At 38.6% G+C, this 26,651-nt stretch overlaps 1 protein-coding gene across 1 annotated transcript in view; it reads left to right on the plus strand.

The window, feature by feature from the left end:
* CPNE4 (copine 4) overlaps positions 1-26,651 on the plus strand; it is a 194,790-nt gene that overhangs the window by 109,764 nt on the left and 58,375 nt on the right. The window contains exon 7 of the mRNA XM_074150995.1: positions 25,779-25,877. Coding sequence (XP_074007096.1) covers positions 25,779-25,877 — 99 coding nt within the window. The remainder of the gene's footprint in view (positions 1-25,778; positions 25,878-26,651) is intronic.

The following is a 26,651-nucleotide window of genomic DNA, read 5'->3' on the forward strand; positions in this document are numbered from 1 at the left end:
CCCTCAGTCAATGAGAATCTAGACTTGCTTGTTCACTAGGGACAGTGGAGTTGTTTTAATGCTCTGCTCACCAAGAACAGTGCTACCAGTGTATTTTTAGGACGACTGGGAGGAGGGTGTTCTCTTGTCCCACTCTACTCTGAGCTGCCAATACAGCAGCCCCAGATGTTATGCTCTTCAGGGCTCCTCACTGACTCTGGCCAGCTGCAGTGCAGCAATCCTTTCCCTCTTTTCCGGGGCTATTTCCACTGTACTATTGATAGAAGTCTTGCTCAACAGAATTGTTCAAAGTGGCTGCTAGCTTAGCGTATCCAGTTCATTGCTGCCGCTGAACACCTTGAAGGATGTGCAAGCTGTTTTGAAGGTACGACTTCTCTGTGACTGTGGAGATGATCTGTGTCCTGAGCGTGAGAGCCATTGTGTCTGCTTTGCCTGAGATTAAAGAAGGGTTAGTGTTCCCCATCACAAACATATTAATCCTTCCCCTTCTGAAAAGTGCATGGATTGTCCGTACATCCTTAAGTGAAAGCGCAGGCAAGTAATGTTAGAAATCATTTCTCAGTATTACCAGTATTACAAACTGTTGAGTCTTCTAGTCTGCTTTCAGAAGAGATCATAAAAAAGGCTATGGCTGGCCTGCCCCCTACACTCTAAATTGCCCTGGTCTGAAGTTACAACATATGAACAGCAACAGCATCAGCAGTCGACCTCTTAGACAACTCTTTAGATACCAACTGCCCTAAGGTTTGTTCAGATGGATCCATCACCTGTTACATTGTTGACCATTGTGTTACTAGCTTAGAGTTTGTATTGAGTCGCCTCATTTATTTTATTTCTGAGAAATTTCAGGATTTACTGATAGCAGTCTCTTTTCTATACTAGGAAATCTCCTCGTGGGATGCCAGCAAGATGTTTAGTCTCACACACTTTTCCACACTCTTGCCAATACCTAATAAGTGTCGAGCAGTAGAGAAGGACCATTGGATAAAAAAGGACTTTGTGATACCTTTTACACACTGACAACAGCAGGACAAGTTCTGTCATTCATACCCATCTCTTGAATTAATAATACAACATTTTACAGAACAGCATCTCAGAGATCCGAAGAGTAGTATCATTTGCAGTTTTAATGTAAATGCAGTATATATGGGACCTTGAATCACAACAGACCTACTACGTAACTGCAGAAGCCAACATACTAGACCATTGTATTGAGTCCCCAAGGAGGGTAAATCCTGGGTCCATTCACACAGTTGTGCAGAATGCAGTTAAATGTGTATTAAGTAACATAGTTCCTGTTGACAGCTTTTCCTCGAATAAAAGAAAAGAAGCAAGAGATGGGAAGAAATGGAGGAAATTATCAGGAAGGTTTCTGGTTATCTCTGCTGGGACTAGATATTGTTTAAGATAGTCATAAATGACCCAGAGAAAGGGAAAAATAAAGTAACAAAATTTGTAGGTGACCCAATAATCTTGGGATTGTTTTCACTTCAAAATGTCAGGAAAGGATCTTAATGCTAATGCTTGGCACTTAGATACAAAGTAAGTAAACAAAAATGATTTTAGGAAGGCTTCCTTCTGCAAAGGGACTAAATTCAGACTGGAAAGAAAGATAATCCTATAGAGGTAGCTCTGAAGTCATGAGTGACTTGGGGGAAATGACGAGGGAAAGGTTTGATTATTTGTACTTGGGGTACATGACCTTGAAAATCACCATGACCATGCACAATGCTTAAAATAAAAGGAAGTTCTGTTTCTATACAACACGGTTCAATGATGGGATATGTTGTCAAAGGATGTTGGGAGGCCAAAAGCTGTAAATATACTAAAAATTGGACTAGACAAACTCATAAATGGTTATCGCATCGGCTGGCTATTAACAGCATATATCAGATGCTCCCTCCAGCTTTAGGAGCTTTTAGAGGGAGCTAAAGTTTTTAACTGCCAGTAACTGTGAGAATATGATGAAGTAAAGATGAACGTACCTTTCCTTGTCTTATATAGTCTTTCTCTAAGTATCCACTATCTTCTGACAGGAAGATGATACTAGTACCACGTACTTTTAATATTTTCTTATGGTGAATGCTTGTAGCTTTCAAGGTGAAATTTAAGTATTGGTTTTAATCTGAAGAAGCTCTAAATTGTGTCATTATTTAAGAAATATTCACATATTCATAGCAAGGGTATGCACATACTGCTAGTGGGTCATGGCGCAAGGTTTCTTCTCCTCCAGTACAACTTCATGAAAAGAGGAATGGTAAATGGATTGTTTAGAGCTGAGGTGTGTCTAGTTTTCTGTGTATAAACACATAGATAAGCCAGGCTAGTCCTTTGTTATTCTGTGGCAGCTGCAGTAAAGTGTGGGGAATTCTGTGTATGCCTTCAAATACTCACCCTGACCCTAGTTACACATGCACAGCCCTCTGCTGCATTTCTTTTTTGTATATATTAGCAGATATATTTTTCAGAAAAATACTACCCTTCAACCAAATCCCTATTTGATATCAGCTATTTCTGTTTATTAATGAATCCATTTCTAGTTGCAAGCAAAACATCTGAAAATCTGATAACTAGATGTCTGGAAAGGCAGGCTAATTTTTACAGGCTAATTAAAAAGTAGGCTACTCACATTAGGCAGTCACGATTCTTCTCTTAGACAGACAACAGTGTTTCAGACTCCCGCTCTTCAAAATATTGAAAAAAATATTTTGTTAGAGTTGTGCCAAAAATGAGTCTTTGACTCATGACCAGGCTAAAATGTTGGAGTAAAAAAAGTGCCTATTTTCAGATTTTAGGGGTATTTGCTTCATAATATTACAAGCAACCATTCATGAATAAAAGGGAACCTGGGGGACCAAGGTGTGTCGGGGGGCGTATTGCTGCAGACTGATGGTAAATCTTATTAATAAATTACTTATGTTTGATCCAAACAGCGTTGATCCAAGCTGGAAGTTATCACATAAATGATTCATGATAACTATCACTAAGAAAGAAAGGTAGCAGGACACAACCAGACTACCTGACAGAGGGTCTTGTGGGGAAGGTATCTCCTTCATCTCTAGGTGTCCACTCCCCAACCAGTCTGATCTGTGTGGGAAGAGTCAGGATCCAGCCACAGGGGACTTCACCATGTAGTTTTCTTGGGCATGGCAAGAAGACCTATATGCCTTCCCACTTTCTTTCGAGTATGGGATCCCTCTGCTACAGTTCAGCCCTTCCTCCATCCCTTGTCCCTCTCCTGGGACTCCTGGATGACCCTGGGTCTGACACTTGGCAGGGGCTGGCTGAGATGGGGGAAGCAGAATCGTAGCCTGGCTCTAGCCATTCCTTGTGCCAGTCTGATTAAAGCCTACCAGCTCTGGGGAGGGCAGAGGTGAAGCAGAGTGTGTGGGCCAGAGCTGGGCAGCAGAAGATGCCACGTGTGTTAGAATTGAGTGAGGTTGTGATAGTATCAGCCCCCAGTTGAAACTGTGAGTCTGCGGCGATGTTATTTTATGTCTTGTCCCTGAAACCTTGTCTTGTGCTATACTGAAGCTGTGTTAAGAGTGTGAGATAACGGCATTCCTCATCAGAATGCAGTGTGCTTCTCCAAGCAGACTTATGAATATGTAAAACTTTCACAAAATAATTAAAAATCACTAACTCATACTTTTAATCATCTCATGCACATTTTAAAATTTAGAATTGTGATTTTAGTAGCCTAAATTTGTTTGTTCACAGCACTTGAACCCTTAATCTCCCTAAGAGCTTTAAATCCTCAACATTACATAGCTTTAAGGTGACCTGCAAAACTAAAACAGAGGATCCTGGTAACGTAATGTTCATTGAATGCTCTCCTAGGCTGACTTGCTCACATTTTCCAGGCTGTTCAGAGCATTAAGCATGTACTTATAAAGTTGTTGACATTTGAGTTCTTTCCTTCGATCTTTAATGGTACAGAAATAAGGGCCTGATCTGTCTTATATACAGCTTCTTGTGCTGATTTCTTTGGCTGTTAATTTCCTGCCTTCCTACAGAAAGCAGCTCATCATTCTGATCGCCGCTATGTTACTGTCATTGCTGTGTGCACAGGGCCAGACTTGCCACTGAGTTTAAGATCAAGATCAGTTATAGGATAGATATTCAGAGGAACTTAGGAGGTAAAGGTGAAGTTTCGGAAAGAGGAATAAGACAAAGAAAGATACTCATTTTTCAGTCTTGTATAGGTAAGCATCCTTTTATAGGCAAATAACTGAGGTTTTCTGTAAACCCAAGTGTTTCCTCTACAGGATATTACTTTTAAGCACTCTTTCATCTTAAGAGGCATGCAGAAATTTGCCTGCAGTTTCTACTTTTTTTTTTATATATCTGTGTTTCAAGGAGTACAGCATTAGTAGAGGCTAGTGCTGGAATCAGTTCTGCTTGTGCTATTTTGGACACAGGATGTGTGTCCCTCAATTGCAGCTGCAGCTTCAGTGATCCTTCCCAACCCCAAATATGACAGGTTTGAGTGAATTCTGCAAAACGTAGGCATATTTTTAGTACTGAAAGCTTCCCTTATTTGTTTGCCAGGACTGAGAAAAATGAAAAGATGCACATCTTGTAAGCACTATTCTGTTAATAGTTGCCAAGAAAAACCTCCTTCCTTCACCTTCCGTACTTTATCTGTCCATCAATTTATGCTGCTCACAGGATATCCATTGGTACAATATCTCAGCATTGTACAAGTTTTACTTGTTGGAAACATCCAGAATTAGTGATAATTTTCCAGAAAGATTGTCCTGTATCTTTTAGGAAAGTTTGCACAAAGTCCAGTGATGCCAGGATCCTTTTGTGACTTTTAGATTTGTGCTTCCGCTTGATGTTCTGGAGAGAGAGAAATATCTGTGCGAGTCTGCAATAGAGTCCTACAATAGCAATCCCACAAGAGCACTTAGTGAATAGTCTATTTATGCTGACACAATGCTGTGCTGAAGGAGAGCCTCAGGATAGCAGCGTGTTCGCTCCCTTTTTCACCCATCCCTGTGCTCATACCATCTTTATGATTAACATACATCTCCCCAAAACAGCATAAAGGGCCAAACAAAATTTGTCAGGATTTTCATCCCAGCCTTTTTCACCAAAACCTCCTGCTTGTTTCAGGTGAAACAATTCAAATCTATGACAATTCTGCCAGACTGTTCAAAACAAGTCCCCCAAAATCAAATGCGGAGGGTTTTTGCTGCTCAAGACAGCCTTTCGTAGATAAATGTACTTCTCGTGCTTTAAATTTGAAAACTGGGAATTGAAAGCCTGTTTTATTATTCATTTTTTTTTTTTTTCCAATTGGTTTTGATCAAACAGGGCAAGTTTGTGTAATATGTTTTGCAAATTCCAGTAAAGATCGTGTTTCACCTAGTTCTGTTCCTCTGCAAGGAGACTGGATAGGGGCGAGCTCGGGGTGATGTTCCTTGGGGACAGGTTGCATATAGCCAGCATCTTTGCTATTCAAGTGCTTGATTCAAACCTCCTCACAGTTTGTAGAAAAGTGTGTTTTGGAGGAATACATTTCACAGAGACAAGTTCTGCATTTCCCAGCTCTGGGAAATGAAATTTCACGTATGAAAAGGGACGACTGATTAGTAATTTTAATTTTCTACCTGGTATATTTGTAAATGAAGTATCTTGAGTATATTCTGGGAATCTTAAAATACCTTGTAAATTTAGAATAGTACTTGAGAAGTTACACTGCCATTGGCTTTGTGATAAAATACTGTTTTCATCTACAGAAGACAGTGCTATTAAAATGAATGTTACAGCACTGCAAGGAGCAACTGCATGTTCCATTTACTGTCTTTCTTACAGCAGAGAAATATGACCATATTTGAGCATGAATACTTTTATTCAATGAACAAGAACAGATTGTTATTTTGAAATTAATTGTGCTTTGAGTTTATAAAAACAGCTTAATACATGAGTTCTTTTATACTCCACTTGGTTTTCTTAAAGGCTGAACAAGTTGCCTAAAGCTCCTCCTCTTTGAGAATCAATTTTTTATGTGGCATAGCCATGCTAGTAATAATTCCTTAGTGCCTTTTCCTGTTCCAGACCACAGTGATTTTATCTATAAAAAAGAGGTAGTGGTAGCTGGAAAAAAAAGCTTGTCAGCCTATTTTCTCTCTTTCTTCTCCGCCCCAATTAAACAAAATTGCTCTGAAATAAAATGGTCACTAGCTTTCTACTTTCTTTCTAGCTTATGACCCATCTCCAGTGCATTGCAATTAATGAAAAGTTGTTCTTGTTGGCCCGTGCTATACTTAAGCATCTTAGAGAGGGACATTTGTTTCAGAACTCGGAGTGTTTCTGATTAAGTCTTGGGTTTGTCTTTTTTAACAGAAAGTGTGCAAAGTCCTGTTACTCTGAACACAACAGTCAAGCAGCAGGCAGTTTCTTTGCTCATACTTTCAGGTTCTCTTCTCCTGAGCCAAAATGGTTTTCCAGCTTTGTTTTTGGCTTTTCAGTGATTTTCAGCCAACTTCTCCTTTGGTATCCCTACTTTTCTCACAGAAGGACAGAAATGTCTACCAGAGACATTTCAGTGTGACTCCTTTTTTTTCAAGGGTTTTTTTTTTAAGAGGTGATGTGAATCTCCTTTTCATTTGAAGTCTCCGTTGCTTCTTAGTGATTTCCAAAAAGGGGCTTAGTTGTTTCATACATTTCGCAGTTGTTGAGAATCACTATTGCATCTCAGTTGAGAGACAGGTGGATCCAATCTATCAAGAAGTATTTGATTTTAATATCTATATCTGACCTTTTCCTACATTACGTTGAATTTTTTATCAAACCCACTTTAAAGCAAATACAGGTCTAAGCATCACTTCCTTTGGTGTTTTTTCTTCTCCCCACTGATAACTGAAGGAGGACAAGCACGCATCCAGAAAGGATAATATATTGTAATATATAGGAATGGTATCTTAACTTTTTTCCAGCCATTTCTGTTTCAGTCCTGACATCATGGTTAGCTAACATAATATCAGCCCTTCCAAAGTGTATTTTTTTCCTAATGATTTTATTAATGCTACATTTACTTCCAAAGCCACCTCAGAAGTCATTAAATATTTTATTGTATCCACTATATTAATAGCATAAATAAAGCATATCAGTGAAGTGACTTAAACCATAGAAAGGCTTTCTGAGCTGGGATGAGATTGCAGGTGTTCTTCAGGCCTGGGTCTGTACCGAGTCATTGGATAATAGACCTCCTTAAGTTTCAGGAGTCATCCCCTGGAAAAAATTAGAGTAATTGCACAATCTTTTGTAAATATTTAGATCTAGATCTAGATACCCATAGACAATTACAAAATTATAGAATAATTTAGTCTGGAAGGGACTTTAACATTTTTAATTCAAATGAGATTGTTAACAGTATTTCTCTTAGATGAATAGGTAGAATGAGAGAATAAATATGAAAGATGTTTTTATTTCCAAGCCCTGTCTCTAAACTGGAAGTAAACTGAAACCATGTAACCTAAGTCTGATTCAAGTGCTTTTAACTGAAACACACTTGAGATTTTTGGCTAGGATTTTAAAAAGGTACCAGTTATTTTTGTGCACCTAACCTGAGGCAGTATAGGAAGATTTGACATTTCAAAGGGGTACATTCTCAGCACTTTCTGAAAAATCTCTTGAAAGGGTCTTAAGCTGGAGGAATCAAAATAACAAGTCTCCAATGAAAAATTTTGGTTTGTGAAATTATTTTTGTATCTTGTCTTTATTATTTGTCCAGATAGACATCTAGGCCCTCTCTGTACTAAACTGTCTCTTAAATTGACTGACTTGTTAAATTTTAGAAATCAGAGGCAGGGATTGTTGCTCCTGGAAGGGGCCAGTTAATTGTCATGTTTGATGAATTCCTATAGTATTTTTCAGTTCTTTTGAAAGACAGGATCTTCTAACGCGGTGAAGAGCACATCACTAAAAGCACTTCTGCTGACTGCATTTGATTTTGTTACTTCAGCTAGTATGCTGTGGTAATAAATAGCCATTTTAATGTAAGTAAATGAAAGATTAGAGTCATAATCACTGGAAGGAGGTATTTCTTTTCTTTCCAGCTTTCTTGTGCATGCATTAAATACACTTCTTTATTTCACGGTTCCAATATGTGGAACTAATGTATCTTTCCTTAACACATTTACTTAATAGATTTAATATTCTGTATTTATTCAGAGCCTTTCCTTCAAGGATTTTGAAGTACTTTACAATGAATTATTTTATATACTCGTGCCGTGAAGCTAATTAATAGCAATACAACCACCCTGGAGAGATCTACAGAAAGTGAGGTGTCGACCCTGGCATTATCTCAGATAATGCTGCCAAGCACCATTGTTCAAGATAATGAATTAGATCTCAGCAAGTTACACAGCTGAAATAAAAGCATAAAGTTTTTAAATACTATTGCTTACCTTCCGTTTAGGTTTTCAAACTATTTTCATAGGTACAAAGGCTCACTTTTTTTTTTATATGTAAGTTGAGATATAGTCATGGGACTCCAGGAGGTCAAGCTTAAAAATGTTACAATACAAGTCGCAACACACTTCTGGTTTAATGCAGGGACATCATCACAGAGGCAGCATAGCCAAGAATTTCTGCACGTTAAGACCATTTTTTTTCCTAGTGCCCATGGATAGGAAGAGTGATAATGTGTACGTAAATAAATTGATGGAGATCACATCAGTGTTAGAACCAGGGGGCTTTGCCATGTGTTCTTGACTCTCAGCAGTGCTGTAAGGTGGCTGCTAAGTATCAGTGGATGTTTTCCATAGACAATTGTTCACCAGAAGTTGATTTAACTGCATCTGAAAATTCATGGAAATGCACCTATTTTGACAAAAGTAGTCCTTGAGAAATATTTTAAGCAGGATGAGATATTCTGGTTAGAGAAAGAAAGAGAGCGAGCGATTAGCACCACAAGAGCCCATGGCACAGAACAACTGGCTGGGATGTGGAAAAGCCATTTGAATACAAGTCATTCGCATATTCCCTGATTGTGAGCTGATTTTACCAGCCTTTTCTGCTGAAGCAGATCCACATTATATAATTGGACTGGGGGGAGTGAACAAGAGAAAGGCTTATGCTATCATCCGATATTTAAACACTTGCCTTTGATGTGGGAAACTCAGGTTCAAAACCTTGCCTTAATAAATATTTAAAGATTTATGCAAAGTGAAGCAGCTCCAACAGAGAAGAATAAGAGAGAAGCACCGAGCAGAAGCCTAGAATAGCTCCTCTCTCAGTGGATAAACCCCGTCACTGAAAAGCGAGGAAAATGGTGGAGCAGGAAGTTAAAGCGAAAAGTGCCCTACCCAGAGGGCAGAAATACCCTTTTCTGTTCCCTTCCTCAGTCCCTAAAGAAATGTGAACAGTCTCAGGTTTGTCCTGATACAGAAGGAAGGCGGCTTCTAAAATCCTGAAAGTCCTCCAGGGAGAGGAAAAACTTTTCTCCATGCTCTCATTAGAAAAAGGTTTCTTATTTACAAATGCTATGAAGGACAGGCGTATCAGGCAGGATCTTAGAGATAAACAGGATAGCCAGGCTGTTGACTAAGGAAGGGAATTAGAATATAGCATGAGGATCCAACAATGCTTAATAAAAGCTATTCCTTTTGAAAGGAGCCGCTCTCTCTGCTTGGAGACCTCTTCATTACCATATCTGAAAATGTATTTTGCCAGCTTGATTTGTTACCTCCTTTTAATAGACAGGTGAAAAAACGCACAGAAGTTAACTCCTGGCCCCAAATTATTCTGGGAGTTCCAGACAGTCCACCTTGTGCTTAGATACCTGCAGGTCATTTCAAAATATGGAGCATTTTGTACAACGCTTTCCGACTGAATGTAGCAACAAGATGGTGAGAATTTCATTATGTGTAACAAGTTGACATGTTTTTGTGTATTTCATAGTTTATTTTAGCTCATACTTGCATAGTGCAATCCCAAAATGAAATTATGACTTCAAAATGAGCAATCCACTTCCAGTCTGAGATCTGTTTCAGTGATTTGAGTCTCCATTAAGACCCATGCCAGCTCTTTATACACTGCTGGAATTAAGCCTAACACTGCTCTGAGGGCAGTCAGAAAGCAAAGTGTATGACAAATATTGAAGAAATTTCTATCATATATGATGTTAGCTTGTCTGGAATACAGGTTTCTCTAAGCCTTGATTGCTCTCAGGTCCATTCAAATAAAAGTTTATTTACCTATTTCTCTTTATATTTCCTGCGAGATTCTACCCTGGATTTCATTTTACCACTTTGAGTCCCCACTGACTATTCAGCCTCACCATAATATCTTGACTTTTAAATGACTGACTGCTAAGCAACAATATTTTTCCTATATCCAAAGGAGGTCTCCCTGGGACAGTTTATATATAGCTCTGGAATAATTGATCAAACTGGTAGGTGGGGGCTAGCTTACAGAGAGATCAACAGCTACTACTGACTTACAAAACTCCTCCCAGTGGTACTGCAGAAGCCTGAAAGACAGTGAAGCTAATTGCTGACATGCTGGTGCTCATCTAATGGAAGTGAATGCTTTTTTGTGCTGTACACCCTGGCTGCTGGTCTCCTTGCTAGTGAGAGGTACCTTTTTTGAGTGCTCCACAGCAGTCTCTCTCCGGGAATCAGTGTTTCTGTACACAGCAGAGTCATCACAAATGAGAAATACTTCTGTGTATGCAAGTGAAAGGTGGAGAATAGTCTGTGCTGACTGCAGACCTTCTGCCGGTAGCATGCTATGTTGGGTGATTCAGGTTTAAACACAGGTCTAAAGTATTTTTCACACACATCATAACACAAAATAAGGTAAGTGGCGTTAGAGTTCCCTCTTTTTCCAAGCAGCTCTGCAAAGCCAGCATTCTGTTCCTGCCAACTGCACCACAAGCTTTTTGTTGTCTGTACGTAGAATGGGGTCAGCTTTTGGGAGGATGGTATTTGTGTACAAGATGGGTTCCTGGTGCACTACTTGCTTATTTTGTAAAACATGAATATGGTATTTCTACAAATTTATCAGTACTTTGTAAGCAATGTTGTGAAGTCAGTGACATTCCTGAAAATGTCACAGCTTGATTTTTTTATCATTATATCTGCTCTTCATTTCATCACAACACGTAGCAGAATTTAATGCACTGTGGCATCTGCTTTACTCCTGACCAGCTGTTTTAAAGATAGAGCTCTCACACTATTATGCTTGCAGATTTTCTTTTCTCAGGTGTTCCTTCTGAGGGCCTCATCCAAAGGCCATTGAAGGTCAATGGGACATTCTCAGCTGGTGTAGATGATACAGCTCCATTTACTTCAGCTAATGTTGACAGTTTGCATCAGATGATGCCTCCTAATCTTTGCCTCAGAGAGAATTGTTTTTCCTATATATGACTAGCATTAGATTGCATACTTTATATTCATAGAGTACTTCACTAAGTAGGTTAGACTCCTCTGTGCTGCCTACTTGTCTCAGGAATAATGTTGTTTCATTTCATAATGACATAATGGTGCCACCTGCAGTCCAGAGCCTTATACAAGTGCTTTCAGATAATGTGGCTCACAATAATAAAAGCATTGAATACAGTAATGGGAAGGAGAACAATAATCAGCCATTTGTAGAAGCCACTGCATTTTAAGAAAAGCTGCTTCATTTCTGTTACTGTAACAAGAGCTTAAATTTCTCACTATTTTTCTTGAAAATGAAGTCAATGAAACAAAAACCTTTGCACTGGTGACTTGTCAGAGGCATCCGATAAAGCTCAGTAACGTGATTCTCTGTAGCTCTTTATGATTCCAAGTGTGCTGGAACCTGCTAAAACACTTCATTGCAAATGTCAGTCCCTGTGCACCCATCACAAATAAGGAAAACTTACACTTTATAAACTGGGTTTGAACCAAAGAGATTTTTTTCTTATTATTAGCAGGGCAAAATCAGAATGACTAACTGATTAATGTTTTATTTTTTTGTGTGTGTCTTTCTCATCTGAGTGGTGGGGTGTTCTCTTCTTTTTTTATTGTGAAACCTGTCTCCTGGTGCCAAAGGAAGCCTAACTACTGAGTTTTCTGCTATGAATTCTTTTAATATGTGAATTTTGACATCTTTTTCAGTGCTTTATCTTCCATCTCCTTTTCACAGTTGTTAAAGATACAATACATTTGTGCTTTGTGTACATCTGTGTATGAAAATATATCTCTTAACAGCAGCAACCTATACAGAGCCAATGTGCAAATATACCACATGGTTTGGGAAACTGGGAGAAGGAACATGATGAAAGAGAAGATATTCAAAAATCCTGTTAGTTCCAGTTGCGGTTGTTTAATAGGATGAACTTGGTATTTATGACTTGGATTTTTTTTCCAATTGCTTTTCTTTGTGGGTAGTCTTCAGAGAATATCTGCTGACCAGTTAGAATAATCACTTTATTCTGCCTGAATATTCTCTGTGTAGGGTCTCTTTTTTACTGAAATGTAATTGTTGTTTAATAGCTGGCCTATTGATACAGGCACGTGTTTTACTTAAGTGTCCTTACTTCCTTTAATCATAGTGAGATAAATCACCCACATTAGGAGGAATTAGGAGTTATAATTACATTGAATTAAATGTTTGATTCTCCTTGTTCTTCCATTGGTAATTATTTTAATGATAGCTTCGTAGTCCACCTAGCAGAGTAATGAAAGAGTGTCCCTATCTACATCATTTTCCTGAATGCAAAGGAAATTGAACATTAATCTGACAAAATGTTGACATTTGGGAATGAATTATCAGCTCCGTTTTAACCAGGCCTCTTTTTATTCAACTCCAGTTATTTGTGGCATAATTTTGGTCATTTATGCAATCAAAGTACCTGATTGCATTGCCAGAGAAGGTACTTGGATATCTGAGCACTGTTGCTTCCTAGCATTTATTTAGAGAGCAAACACAGAGCTTCACCTTTTGAAAGTCTGGGGTTTAGAGTATTAGCTGCACTCTTTACTGAATCACCCACATTCTCATTTTTCCAAAATGCTGCATTTCTTTGGGTTCTCAAATCACCGGAACCCTCTGATAAACCCACCGGTAACTGGCATTGCTTTTTTCCAAAACTGTTTGCTAGTTTTACATGCTAGAAAATACTCCAGCATGATAATCATGCTATATTTCTCCCATTCTACCTTGCGGTATTCTTCAGTCTGGGGTGTGTTAACGGGTAGTTTTAACTTGAAAGCAGGCATACTGAATGTGTGGGGTTTATTTTTGCAGAAAGTTCATAGGCAATCAACCATTTTCTTTCATTTAATCTCATCGGTCCTTTGCACCCTGGGAACTGATTTGAAGTGCAGAGAAGGAAGCAGAAAATGGGCAGATAGGTACAAATGATTTCATTTTATTTTTCTATGCCATGGAAGTGTAAGTATTTTAAGTCGCTCTTCGCAACTTAGTCATCTCCAATAACAAAAAGAGGCTAGACGTAGATTTTCTTCAAGTGATGAGAGATGATGGTGGAACAATAAGCAGTGAAGGTCTTAGCTCTTAGTTGCTCTCAACACAGTAATTGCAGTGTCTTGCATGTGAGCAAGGCTTCATCTGCTGCTGTTAAGCAGCCATCTCTGGGGGTGAACGGCAGCAGCCCCTCAAGAGGACGCAAAAACCCTCTGCGACAGTTCAGGGCAGGAAGCAGCAAATAACACTGTTCCAGTCGGAACTGCAGGGGTTGTTGAGATGGTAGAAATTTAATTGCTTGTGCTGGAATCAGGCCAGTAAACAGGGTCAGCTCTCTTGTCCTTTGAAGAAGTATTTTGGCACATCTCAGATGCAGCAGCAGCACTTGCGGTTGCAGCAGCAATTTTTTGCGGTGAGCTTCGATCCCATCCTGAATCTGGAGGGTGGTCCCTGTACCGAAAAATCCACCCTGTAACCCTGTTACCTCAGGGCTCACGCAAATTTACATCAGTGCCAGCCACAGTCCAGCTCAGAGCACGTGTCTTCACTAGTATCTTTTGCCAAAATCTTGGCTCTTTGGAGTAGGGTGCATGTGTATCTCTGCCACCTCATTCATATGCCACTGATGATAGCCATGTATCGGTTTCTCCGTTTGGCATTAATTTGCTTATTTTGAAGGAGGAAAGGTGGCTGGATACGGGTTTGTTTTCAAAACTGCTAAGTATCTGTTAGAAATGCAATAGTTCAATGGAAACAGAAATTCCAAAGATAAACTTGATACCGAACAACATTACCTTTTATTGTCACTGGAGGACATGCCTAGAAACGGAATTTTAGTGGGTATTTCCTTCATGAAAATCTTAACATTGGGCTTCTCACGACTGATTCAGGGCACTTTGGGCTCTTAATTTTGCTGCATTGTGAATACGACAGAATTTTTTTGAGGTTTAGTACCAAACTGCAAACTTTCACTTAGTCACAACAAATTGCTCACAAGTGAGAAACAGGATAGGCACAGAAACTCTTCAAAATAAATACATCATTTCACAGAAATCATCGTCTGTTCAAAGATGGTTTAGAAGAGGGAGGGAGACAAAATTAATCAAATAAATTACTGTTTGCACGTGCTTTGCTTTGCATATTTGGCAAAAAAGAGTCACAATAGTGATTTAGGGCAACTACTTTCTAGAGCATTCTGTGTGCCACGGACTATTTGTCTCTTAGAAAAAATTGTTACACTCGCAGAAAGCTGTCAGATTCCTTCTTTTAGTTCCAGTGTATGTAGCTGAGTTAGCTTATGAGTCAGTGTTTACACAACATCATGTTTCCTTGCTCAAGAAGCAGGGAAGGATTCATATAAACCAAGTTTAATGTATTATTTTAACTGTTGATTTGGACTGTGTATATGTTATTTAATATATGTGATACTATATATGACACTATATATACTATATTTTAAATTTTTATTCTATATTCTTTACATTAATATAGAATTATACTATGCTACATCATCAAATATACATATATTCCAGTGTCTCATCTTCTCCATAGGGGAAGAATCTAGCCTCACTAGATGCTGAAGCAAAGCACTCAATTACCTCATTAGGCTTAGGCTTTCATCTGGTTTCTAGATCGTTTCACCCATGTGGAACCTCAGTGGTTCTTTTTCCCTCGGTGTATTTTCTGTCAGAGTTTTTCTCCCTTCTGTCCATGTCCCTATCTTTACAAGATGTTCTTTCAGGAGAGGCTGCTGTGTTCAACCCATCCATTTACGCCCGGACCTTCAGTTCTGCGAGTCATCTAGGGTAACTGGTGGTGCTGGGCACCTTGGGTTTCCAGTCTGTTCCTTCCTGATTTTCAAGAGATGTTGGAAACGGGCCTGATTGGCAAACACAGGAACTCCCTGTTCGTGTGCCAGTTTTCCCAGTGAGCTCACCCTCAAGTTTCCACCCCACCATACAGCATGTTTGCTTATAGAAAGTGTCGCATCCGTTGTTATGGAAAGAAATAAACCTGGAAAATATAGAGCAGTTACTGAAAACTCAAAATTATAGAGAACATTTATTCAATGCTTGAATGGATACAAGGGGAAAACAATTAGGAAAGGAAGTCTGCGTAGATTTAGGCAGGCAGTTAATGTTAAAGTCTTATTTTCTACCCAGTACAAAAACAAAACCCAGAAACTAGGTTACTGTATGTGTACAAAAAACCAAAGATCTGAGCAGTTACATAAAAAATATGGTCTATGTCAACAGTGTTACTGTTTCACAGGTTTAGTTTGTTCGTAAGCTTCCAAGAAACAGGAACATATCTGCTATTTAGCTGACAGGTAATCTTTTTTGAAAGATCCAGGCACCATGTCATGATCTTAATTTAACTCTTACTGGAAATCTTTGATGATGCATTGCTGTGGAAGCTTGTGGCAGAGCAAGGTTTTAGATTATTCTTGGAGATGCTTTCAGCATCCATGCAGGAGATGATTTCAACACTAAATACAACATAGAAGATAAAATAAGGCTCTAGCCAGAAAACTAACTTAAAAGCAGTTCTGAAAAAGGCTGGAGATTTTGGTTTTAAGTTTGTAATCTGTGTACTAATCAAGAGGAGATATATGGAGGGTTCACCTTGACGCAACGGGTGTGTTTGTGTGAACATAGTAACTGAAGGTCAGAACAACAAGAAAACCCAGAAATGAGACCATTTACACTCAGTGATGACTGCTATAACAAGTGCAAAATATCCGGTAGAAGTTTCACAAGGATGGATTTAAAAAATCTAATATGTGAATATGAGATAAGGAACTGTGACCTTTAGCCTTAAATTAAGCTTAGGTTTTACCTTGATCTCTTAAGGTACTTTAGCCATTTCAATTAGATTGGCTTATGCACTATGTCTCTACTGAATCTAGAAATCTAAACATTTCATCCCTTCATTTTCCATAGGAAACATGGTTTAGAGTATTGTTTTAATAAATGTTTAGAATTCTTTCACATTTCTTAATTGATTTCTTGTCGACTATATACTAAAAACTTGAAACCTCTGCTGGTTTTAGTTTTATAAATTACCCATAATTGGGAAGATCCGCCTCCACTGATGTTTATGCTGTGGTATCATCCACTGAATACAGTGACCGGTTCAGGGCCATTAAACCAAATGCTGTCTGCCAGGTCATTCGTTTGGAATGATATCCAAAAGATGTGTAATTAGCTCCCTCACTGATTGACAACAGAAAGAACAGTGCAATCAGTCACTTTGTATAAACACTCATCATTATTACAAGTGGTGTTTGGGGACAGGTTCATGCTGCTCTGGTGAGGAGGAGCATTTTGTGCTCTTTCTGCTAAGTCTCATCATCTTCCTTTCCAGCTTGAGATATAAGGCAATGGTTGATTTTTATCTGCTGGCTTTCAGAGAGCAAGATAAAGCTAACTTGAGCTTTTTTTAGGAACTGAGAGTAGACAGTGGGAACTGGATAGTCTGGTTCTGTCTGAGAGCTTTTTGATGCACCCATGAAGGATGATAAATTTCACTGCTGTGCCTGCACCTTCTCCAATCGGTACATCAGAGGAGCCTGCTGATGAGCAATGCCTTTTTTTTTGCTAGGCAAGGACCAAGAAAAGTCATTGTTTGTTCATTAGATGAACACAAATCTCAGATACGCGTTGGTAACGAGAGGAGGCACTACTGGGTCAGTACATTAGTTTATCCCCTCTCACAAAAGTTTTAGAAGACAGATTCTTTTGCACTGGGACAGAACAGACTGTGAACTAAAAGGAAGGATACTCATGGAGAAAACTACTTGAGACACATTAATAATCTCACTGATGAAGCACCAAAGGAGCCTTAGGGCAGTGTTTGCAGAAGTTTTTGCTGTTGTTATGTTTTGCTATTGATTTTGTGTTTATCATCTCATATATGAAAAAAAGTTGCACATTATGTTATGGACTATTAGGCCAAAGACATATGCTCAAAAACTGGAATCTCATGGATTCAGGTGGGAAGTCGCCATTTTATATTTACTTTAAAAATGCTCCAGCCTGCTCAGTCATTTGTTGAACAGCTAAGTCTTCAGGAACACAAGCAGGATGCTGAAAAATTGTCTCATTTCCGTGTTGCATATTAAGTTGCTAAGGGTGTTTTGGATGAGGAAATATAAAAAAAAAAAAAAGAAATGTTGTACTTAACATGGAGTTCTTTGCCCTTAACAAAAAGAAAGTGTTGTTTCTCCTAAATTTATAGGCATGCATGGCAACTACACAGACCTCTGTTTTAGGCCGGTGCACAAATGAAAGCGTGCATTCACATCCATGCTGAACCTTATTAGTAACTCCACAGTTTCTTGTATATATACTGAGGATTTTGTTGCATAAACTTAACTGTGACTGCAAAGCAGAAGCTTATTTATGTTGTCACCATCAAAACCTACAGAGTCATTGAGAATTCACTTTCAAGCTGTCCCTCAAATGATGTAACTTATTATAGCATATTTCTATCTTTCAGAGGAATATCTCTGGGGTTCATTTGTCAGGACTGAAAAGGGTGAAATGCTTATGTCTGAGGCTCCTAGGCACCCTTGTAATACAAATAAGGGTAATCAACTAGCTACAGTTTTAAGTAATGGGTTTTGAAATGACCCTGATGGTTCTTACGTGCTGTGAGCTGTCAAGAAGAGGCAACATCCAACTGTGAGACTTCCCATTGCTCAGCCACTGCTGATGTGCTCAATTCTTCAGTGGTGGTGTAGAGAGACTGACTTGGTGATGATGGTTCTGTAAACGGTCCCTGTTTTCATTTGTCAAGAAGTGAAATAGGCTCAGGATGGTGTCATATCACAGCTGTCAATAAAATATGACCCACTCACTCTGATCTTGAATCAGAAGATATGCCACTTTTTGTAGAAAAATAAGAATTCTCCTTCGCTACACTGTCCTTCTCTCCCAGGAAGATAATTTTAAAACCAAACTTTCTGTGTGTTTAGAATCATCATCACAGGATCACAGAATACCAGGTTGGAAGGGACCTCACGGATCACCTGGTCCAACCTTTCTTGGCAAAAGAACGGTGTAGAAAAGATGGCCCAGCACCCTGTCCAGCTCAATCTTAATAGTGTCCAACATTGGAGAAAACAGGATTATTTTTCTTTGTGTTTTGACTGTGTCTTGGGTGCTATACTTACTGCAGTGTGTCAAAGGGAATCACTTACCATAAATGAAGAGGAAGCATTATCAATGAGTGTCTGTCCACGTCTCCTTCAATAGGCAAAGAATCTGAATCCAATTCAACCCTGTCAACTTCTAACATATCAGTTACCATCGTCTATGTATAGGAGACACAAAGGTATTGATGAAATCCTGGCAGTTGTTGAATAGGAAAAGTCTCATTGCCTGCAGTGGAGCCAGGATTTCGCCAAACGCTTACTGAGCAAACTTGACTGGGTTGGTGTACTGATGAGCATCACTCCATTCAAATTGGGCAGAATAGAAGATGTAGTTTTCAAAAAGAATGAGGCTCTGCAGTCAAGAAGAAAATTATTAAAGTTGTTTCTAGATTGGCTTCCCAGAGGCTGCATGTAGCCTAACAGTGTTGTGTTGAGCTCTTTTTCCCCCATGAGTCCAGGTTTTTTTAAGTAGTTTAGTTTGAAGGATTGAGGCAATCTTTCTGAGAGGAAAAAGTTAAAATATTTTATCTACAATGCTCTGAAGAAAGCTTTACTTCAGCCAGGGAGAGGCTCACAAGAAACATTGGTTCATTTCAGCTGGTTCACTCTATTCTTACTGGAGCCCAACTTCAGAGGAAATCTGAAATGAGCCATAAAAGGTTTATTTTAAATTTTTGGAGAAGCACAGCTACTGAAAAAAGAAGCCTGTGATGACCAGCTTGGATGAAAAATAAACGAAAGTGAAGAACTTCATGTATAGCAGGAAAGACCAAATTCCTCTACAGTTATTCTCTAGCATGTAACCCAGGGTTGTGATGTGTATAATGTAGAATTTGGCCTTGGAACATCATGACTACAGAGACAGGATAACTTGAAGTGTTTTAGCTTCTGTACTGAACATTTTGCATAGCTTTTCTTATACCCAAGTGGGGAGAATGGGTAGGTAGTGGATAAAAGCCTATAAAAAGACCTTTGAAGTATTCCAAGTGAGGTATATATACTTCAGGGAGGTACAGTAGGAGATTTACTTTTTTATCAAGTAATAATAACCCTGATGAGAAAGAGACTGTTCCAGGAAAATCACTTTGATGATCAAGTAAATTTTTTTCTGAGATTTTTTTTTCACCTTCTGTTTGGTGCTTTTTTTTTTTTTTTGCAAATATTGTCACTGCTCCTAGAGAATGAACCAAAGAAGAGTTTTTGTTTGTAGCCTTTTGCCACCTCATACGTCCTGTAGCTCAGAGTGATTCTAGAAGTAGAGCAGGTCACTGACATTTGCCTCAAGACTTCATTTCTTTGAGAGGAAGTAAATGTCATATATACTCTTACCTAAAAATTATTGTGGTCTTAGTTTAGAGTTCAATGGTAAGAACTTTATAACTGACTGGGCTGTAATTTATTGCACTCAAGTCCATTCTCCTTCTTGCCAAACCACAAGATAGCTTCTTTCACAGAGAAGCAAGGAAAAGCCACCCAAAAAAGTTTCTGTTTAGAATTTAAACCACTCTTGGTCAGTACTGTTACCCTAAAACCTAGCTAGGGACTGCAGACAATTAATGGACAAAGATAATTCTCTTCTTTGAAAGGTTTCCCTTCCACTTCTTATCCCAGGAGATATATAGTAAAGTAACAACATACAGACAAATCTCATTTTTAGTGCAATATATGAACTAGGATCTCACCTGCATCAGAGCCAGGTCAGACAAGGGAGCCTTCTATTCAAGGGACTACTGTGGCTGCCTGAAGCTGCTGCCTTTCTGACTGTTTTGCTCTTCTGCTAGCACAGAGCAGCTGGAGCGTAGACCCAAGGATTTGGTCTTCTCTCCCACCCAAGACCGTATCTTTTGTTTGCATGCTAGTGAAGTGTTTTAAGTTAAGTAAGCTCTTATGTTGTCAGGAGGGCTGTCCAACACCTCTCCAGCTAGGTGGCAAGGTAGTACCAGCAGAAGACATAATACCATTTCAAAATTGGACTTTAGGCAGAGCTGAAGAATCTCAGGCTGGTAAGACAAGAGAATTTTCTAGTTTTTGCTGGCTTTGTGCATGCTATAGTCTGCAGTGTCTGGCCAGCTGAGGGAAACTTAAATGGATTATTTTCAAGAAGTACATTTCCATGGTCTGGCTGTCAGCTGTCCAGTTAGGATTTAATCATGAGACTCACTACCAGTCTTTTAAAAACTAACCATTGGAGCAGGTTTGGGGCTGGTTCATAAATTGCAAGGTTAAGTTACAAGTCTCTCCATTACCCCTGCCCAAAGGTGCTGTATATAATAGTTGTCTCATCACGTCAACCTAATGGGGACAAATCACTTGAAGCATTTCCCCAAAGGTATAAAGGGAAAATAAGCTCAGTACCTACAGACACACATATGCACATACTTAGTCAGTCTTTTCTCTTACTTAGTTCTCCTTGTGGTTAAAGCTGGATAGGATGGTGAGATGGGAAGAATTAATCACAGTTGTACAAGAATTTTACTCAGTGAAAACATAGTCTGATTCATATTGAGACTTGGAACACCATTTTCTTGTCTCAAGTCAGATCACAGAAATGAAACTTTAAAAAAAAAATGTTTGAGTTTGGATCGTATGGTCTGGATCTGAGGTTGAAACTCATTTTTTGCTGTTGAATTATCAAGCAGGGAAACTGCCTTACTCCATGGGAGACAATGGATAGAGAAATTGGTTTACTTCTTATCTAGGCATCATCACATCACAGAACATCAGTATTGACTGGGGCTGGAGGATGGTCCAGATTATATTTTTGTGAAATATAATTAAAATCAGAACTTGTTCAAGTCTGGTTTTTTGCTCATGCAGAGGTAGCAAGATTAATCTAGCTGTCATCTTCTGGGATGCATTTGGAAATTCAGCCAAAGAAGCCTGTGCTGTTGTGGCTCAGTTTCTTGCATGCTGCTCAGAAGTTCCCTTTGTAGTGAGAGTATTGTCAAAATCTGTGCTTGGTGAAAAAGCTGAACTGAAATAAAACCAGGGAAAATTCCCATCTGCATCCACGTGAGATTTTTTAAATAGACCTTTTTTCTTCCTTTTTCGAGTGAAAAGTTCAATTTCAGCCTGAAAGGGAATCTTTAATTTTGTTATATTTAGAAGAAAAGCTGAAGGCATGAAGATGTGGATGCCCAGAAGTGATCATCTGAAGTCCTCTTAACTGAGTCTTCTGGTTAGCTCTATGAGGCATAGTGCCTTTCCTTGGGAGGGCCTGAAGCAGTGTTCTCTCTCCCTGCAGTCAGCAGATACTTTGGGGAGGGAGGAAGGACCATGCAGGGGTTCATCATTCCAGGCATCGCTATTGCATCACCATGCAGTATTAGACAGAATATTTTATTCCTTGCATCTGAGCTTGTAACCAATATGTAGGAGACTGAATTCTTTCACCAGTTACCTGAACACTGATTTATCCGGTTTAAAATTAAGCATATGGGAAGCCTCCTTAAATTAATGAGACTTATAATAGAGTGTAGGTATATTGTTAATCATCTGCTTAAGCAACCTGTATGAGTACAGACCCAAAGAACACATTAACGTTTGCCTAAAGATAATGGGTGATTTATGGAGGAGGATTTGATTTGAAAAGAACATAGGGCCTTCTTAAAAAAAAACCCAAAACTTTAAAGTATTTCATAGGGAAATAATCCTTTGATTATCACATCTGGTCTTTACCTGATTCTGGATTATTTGCAAAGGTCCTTCCCTGCTTATTTTATCTGTCTGAATGGGTTTTTATAAAAACTTCTAGACCCCAGTATTTATATGTTTTGGAAGTACTTTTCACATACAGCTGAAATGCAGAATCATTACTGTGTACAACGTGTTTTTCAGAGACTAACAATTAATTTCTATGGCCAGATGTGAAACTCTGACTAAAAAAAAAAGTCATAATGGATGTCTTTGCAGGAACCCCCTTTCTCCCTTAGCTCTAATTGTGCAAATGGCACTGAGATAATACTGTAATTGTTTGTCTTTTCCGTGAAGCCAATATGAAGATTAAAGTACCATCTGGCTTTCTGAAAGCTAAAGTTAGCAAACCTCTAGCTTGAAAGAAACAAGCAGTGTGATCCCTGTTGGGTGGATATTTTAAATGTAATTTAACTTTGCTCATCTCCAGTTAAAATTCTAACCACAAATCAGCACTCAAAGCTTTTCCTTCTTCATAAGAGCTAGTATCCTAGCAGAAGTTTTTCAGAGTCCCTTTTCTTGGAGGTCTCTGGTAACCTTGGGTCTTTTCTTATATTTCTGCTTCAATAGAGTTTAAAGACAGAACCTGACAAGTAAATATGGTTGGAAAATTTCACAATAAGGGTTGAGTTTTTTGCTTTGTGAAATAGTCATTTTTTGAAAAGTTGCCAGCATTAGTGAAACTATACTTTTGCACATTTATATCAATTTTGCTGTGATATTTTGACACATCTTTTTACTAAGTGTTATTTTTAGGATCTTAAATAATTTTCACAGAATTACAGAAAAAATATCTTTTTAAGTCATGCTTCATCTGTGAAACCATTTTTTTCATTAAATATTTAGAAAGTAATTTCAATAAAAATTATATTAACAAGAAATTTCACAGAAAAAGAAAATGAAGATATTTCAAAAAAATTCAAAAAACAAAAACGGTTTCAGGGGGTTTTTGTGAATTTTTTTTTCTTGGATTTTTTGTGTTACCAACTCATCTAAAAATTGCAGTTGATAATAAACATAGAGTGATTATTAGTGATGATTTCATCATAAAGAATTCACCAGGGCTGTTAGTGATGAAAATACTGTGTCTAGTATTGTTGCAGGCAACATTACCACTATCAGAACCAAAACCCTACTATCATTTGATTACTGTTGTATAAAATCTAGCCTATAAACAAACACTCATAGGAACTCTTCCTCCCTTTCCCTCTACCCTCCACACTCCTGCCCCCCAGTGTCAAAGCTGCTAAGAAGGATCTCTAAGTCTTAGAGAAAATATTTTCACTTTTTGATCTGGAGATCTTTCTTTTGTCTGGGATCCCTGCATTAAAAAAAAAGTAAGCAAAATTCCAGGTGATAGGATGGAAAAGTAAGAGAGCTCAAGAATCAGCTCTTTGCCTGACAAGTGAATTATTTCAACTGATTACATCTATAGCAATAAGAGATATGCTTGTACTCTTTCCCTATGGGAAGTCCTTCATAGCTCTATTGCACATCCTCTGTGTGGATTAGAGAAATTCCTCTCGCATCGAACCAAATCTCTTCCTGGGGCTAAGTGGAACGGTGTTGAAAGTTCAAAAGAAAGCTAGAGTCATTATAGAAAAAAAAAAAAAAAGGGAACCTAAATGATAACGTGGGTGGTGGTATACTGCCTGGAGGAGTCCTGAGTATGAATTCAGTGAAATCACCATCTGTGTTGCTTCTACAAAGGCAATTAAGGTGCCTGGGCCCTTACTAGAGTAATAAATTCAGGTAACTGGCTTAGGGAGGAGGGTATTTGATCTGTATATCTATGTTTCAAGTTAATGCAACTCACATGGACAAACATTTACGTGAAAGAGGCCATTTATTAACTTATGGTGGTGGGAGGATGTTAGATGATAAATATTAATTATGACAGACTTTCTGTGAGACCCCGCTTGTAGTCAGTTAAGTTGTTGTTAGTCTTTCTCTTGAAAGATTTTTTTGTCCTTTTGCTCTCACTCAAAGAATTCAATCATTTTGCCCATATCTCAAGGTTTCTATAGAGTCTTTCCCCCTACCCTCAAAGTGAATTTACAAACCACTGGTTTGGTGGTCCAATGAAAAGGGATTGGCCATGGTGCGCACTTACCAACTTTGACTAAATTATTCAGGCTGGTTAAAAAGTGTAGCCAGTGGACATGGAAGTCTACTTCAATAATATGTTTTTCTAGAAATATTTTTCTGGAAACACTCGTGATCCAGTCAAGATCCAGTGATTCCAGCTCCCTTCTGGGTGAGCTCAAAGTGCCCCTTTGGACCAAACAAAATCCAAATGGCTTGAGGACTCTCTGAGGAGCAAACCTTGCTCTTCCTCTTTGTGTTGTCTGACTACTAGTGCTGGGTTAGAAGTATTGAGCCTAGTTCAGATGAACTGACTTGATAAACTGTTAAGCCTGGTACCTCACTATTGCTGCCCTACCGTCCCCAGTTATGTGCCATTCCTGCCTTTCTCAGGAGGGGGCTCCTCTACTATCGCCACTGACCCAGTCCATCACCCCACACCCATGCACAGACAGAGAAGATTCTGGCCCTGGGGAGGGAGGCAAAGTTACCCTCAAGCCATCCGATAGCCAGATGTCAGCACACTCATGTGACAGTGCAGATGGCTTTGAGCCATTTCTGCTTTAAGAACAATAAGAGAAAGAGATGTTTGGTAGCAGGACATTTTCAGTAAATGCCTCCTGATTCTAATGTAAGCGAGCTTTAGCTAGGGATACTATGATGGTGACTTTGGAATTTTGCTCTTTAAAGTTGTGAGCCCTTTTGTTGTCTTTGGGCCAATTTTAAAATTGATATTTCGCAAAGCATGTAGTTATTGCTATGTGCTCTGTCTTGGCTAGCTGAATTTTATTTAGCAATGTCTGTAAAATAAAATACTCACAGCTCAAACTCATTGAGATATTCATGCTTATGCATGAATTTAGGAATGACTACCAGCAGAGTTTGGTTTGAATAGTCACTGTTGAGCAGCACTGGAAAACAGCCAAGATACGGGCACCAAACACTGGTGTGTATAAATTCAAAGCCATTTCAGAAAATGATCTCTGTAACTATTGTCTCACCTTCACCGACTGTAAAAATGAGAGTGGTAACATTTGCCCATGGCAACTAGTGTTTTGAATATTAATTTATATTTGTAAAGCCCTTCAATGAGGTAAGGTACTCTTAGGACGCCATTTGACCATGAACATGCAAATACACATAATCCTGTATTTTTAAACCTAGCAAAAAGATGGAGTCAAGGAATCCTTTCTTTATAAAATACATGAACTTGCTTTTATCAGCCAACAGCAAGCTGTGTTGAAATTCCACTTGTCATTTCATTTTAATCGGGACAAGAATATGTTTTTAATAAGTCTTGTGATTTCCTTATAGATAAAACACTCCACCCAACGCACATCATAATTTCTCCTGCAGTATTTTTCACTAAACCCTGGTTTCTATCTGAAGAAAAATCTGCTCTTTTGTTCTTTTCCCTTTACCTCCCCAGTGCATAGTTTGGGACTGGGATTCCAACGGGAAGCATGACTTCATTGGAGAATTTAGTTCGACTTTCAAGGAAATGCGGGGAGCTATGGAAGGAAGACAGGTAAGTGGAAACCACTCAAACAATCTCAATATGTAAGCTTTGTAGAGCAGTGTTCCTCAGACAATCCTGAAACAAATCAAGTGATATCGCCTCATCATCTCCTGAGAGTTTAGTTCCTGCCTTTCTCTCTCCTGTAGATTTTACTGTTACCTGGACACGATAGTCTGAAAACACAAAAAGCAGCCTTACCTGTACTTTGTGCTGTGTTCATTGCTGCCAGATCTAACTCAAACCCATCATGATGAAACTAATCAGTTTCCTAAATATCTCATGAATTACGGTTCTAAGGGAAAATGAAATTGTTAGCTTATTAATATTTTCACTTCTTTATGGCAGCCTGATCATTCAAAATTGAAGTTGATGGTAATTATTGAATATGAAAAATGATTTGGCATATCTAATTCCAGAAATTGTCATTTCCTATCATTACTTACTCCTGAAGGTGTTAGTTTTGACAAATTCTCTGATGGGGGAGTTAAAAATGTTGGTTTTCTAATGTGCTGATAATTTGTATTCACTGCTTTGTGATCATCTCAAAACCAAACACAAATACCTAATAAGCTTTATTTGGGTTTTACATTAAGGTTTTGTTTATAATGTGTTAAAGAAAGCTTACAGAGTCAAAAGGTGTTTAATATTAATAAATAGTAAGCAGTTAGGCTATTCTATAGGTCAAGAAATTTTTATGATTCTTCTACATCTTCTGTTGACATTCTTAGAACAACCTAGAGTTTAGGAAATGTTGCTGATATATGCAAAATACTGTTGATATGT

This window comes from Numenius arquata, chromosome 7, assembly GCF_964106895.1.
Source record: "Numenius arquata chromosome 7, bNumArq3.hap1.1, whole genome shotgun sequence".
Lineage (NCBI taxonomy): Eukaryota > Metazoa > Chordata > Aves > Charadriiformes > Scolopacidae > Numenius > Numenius arquata.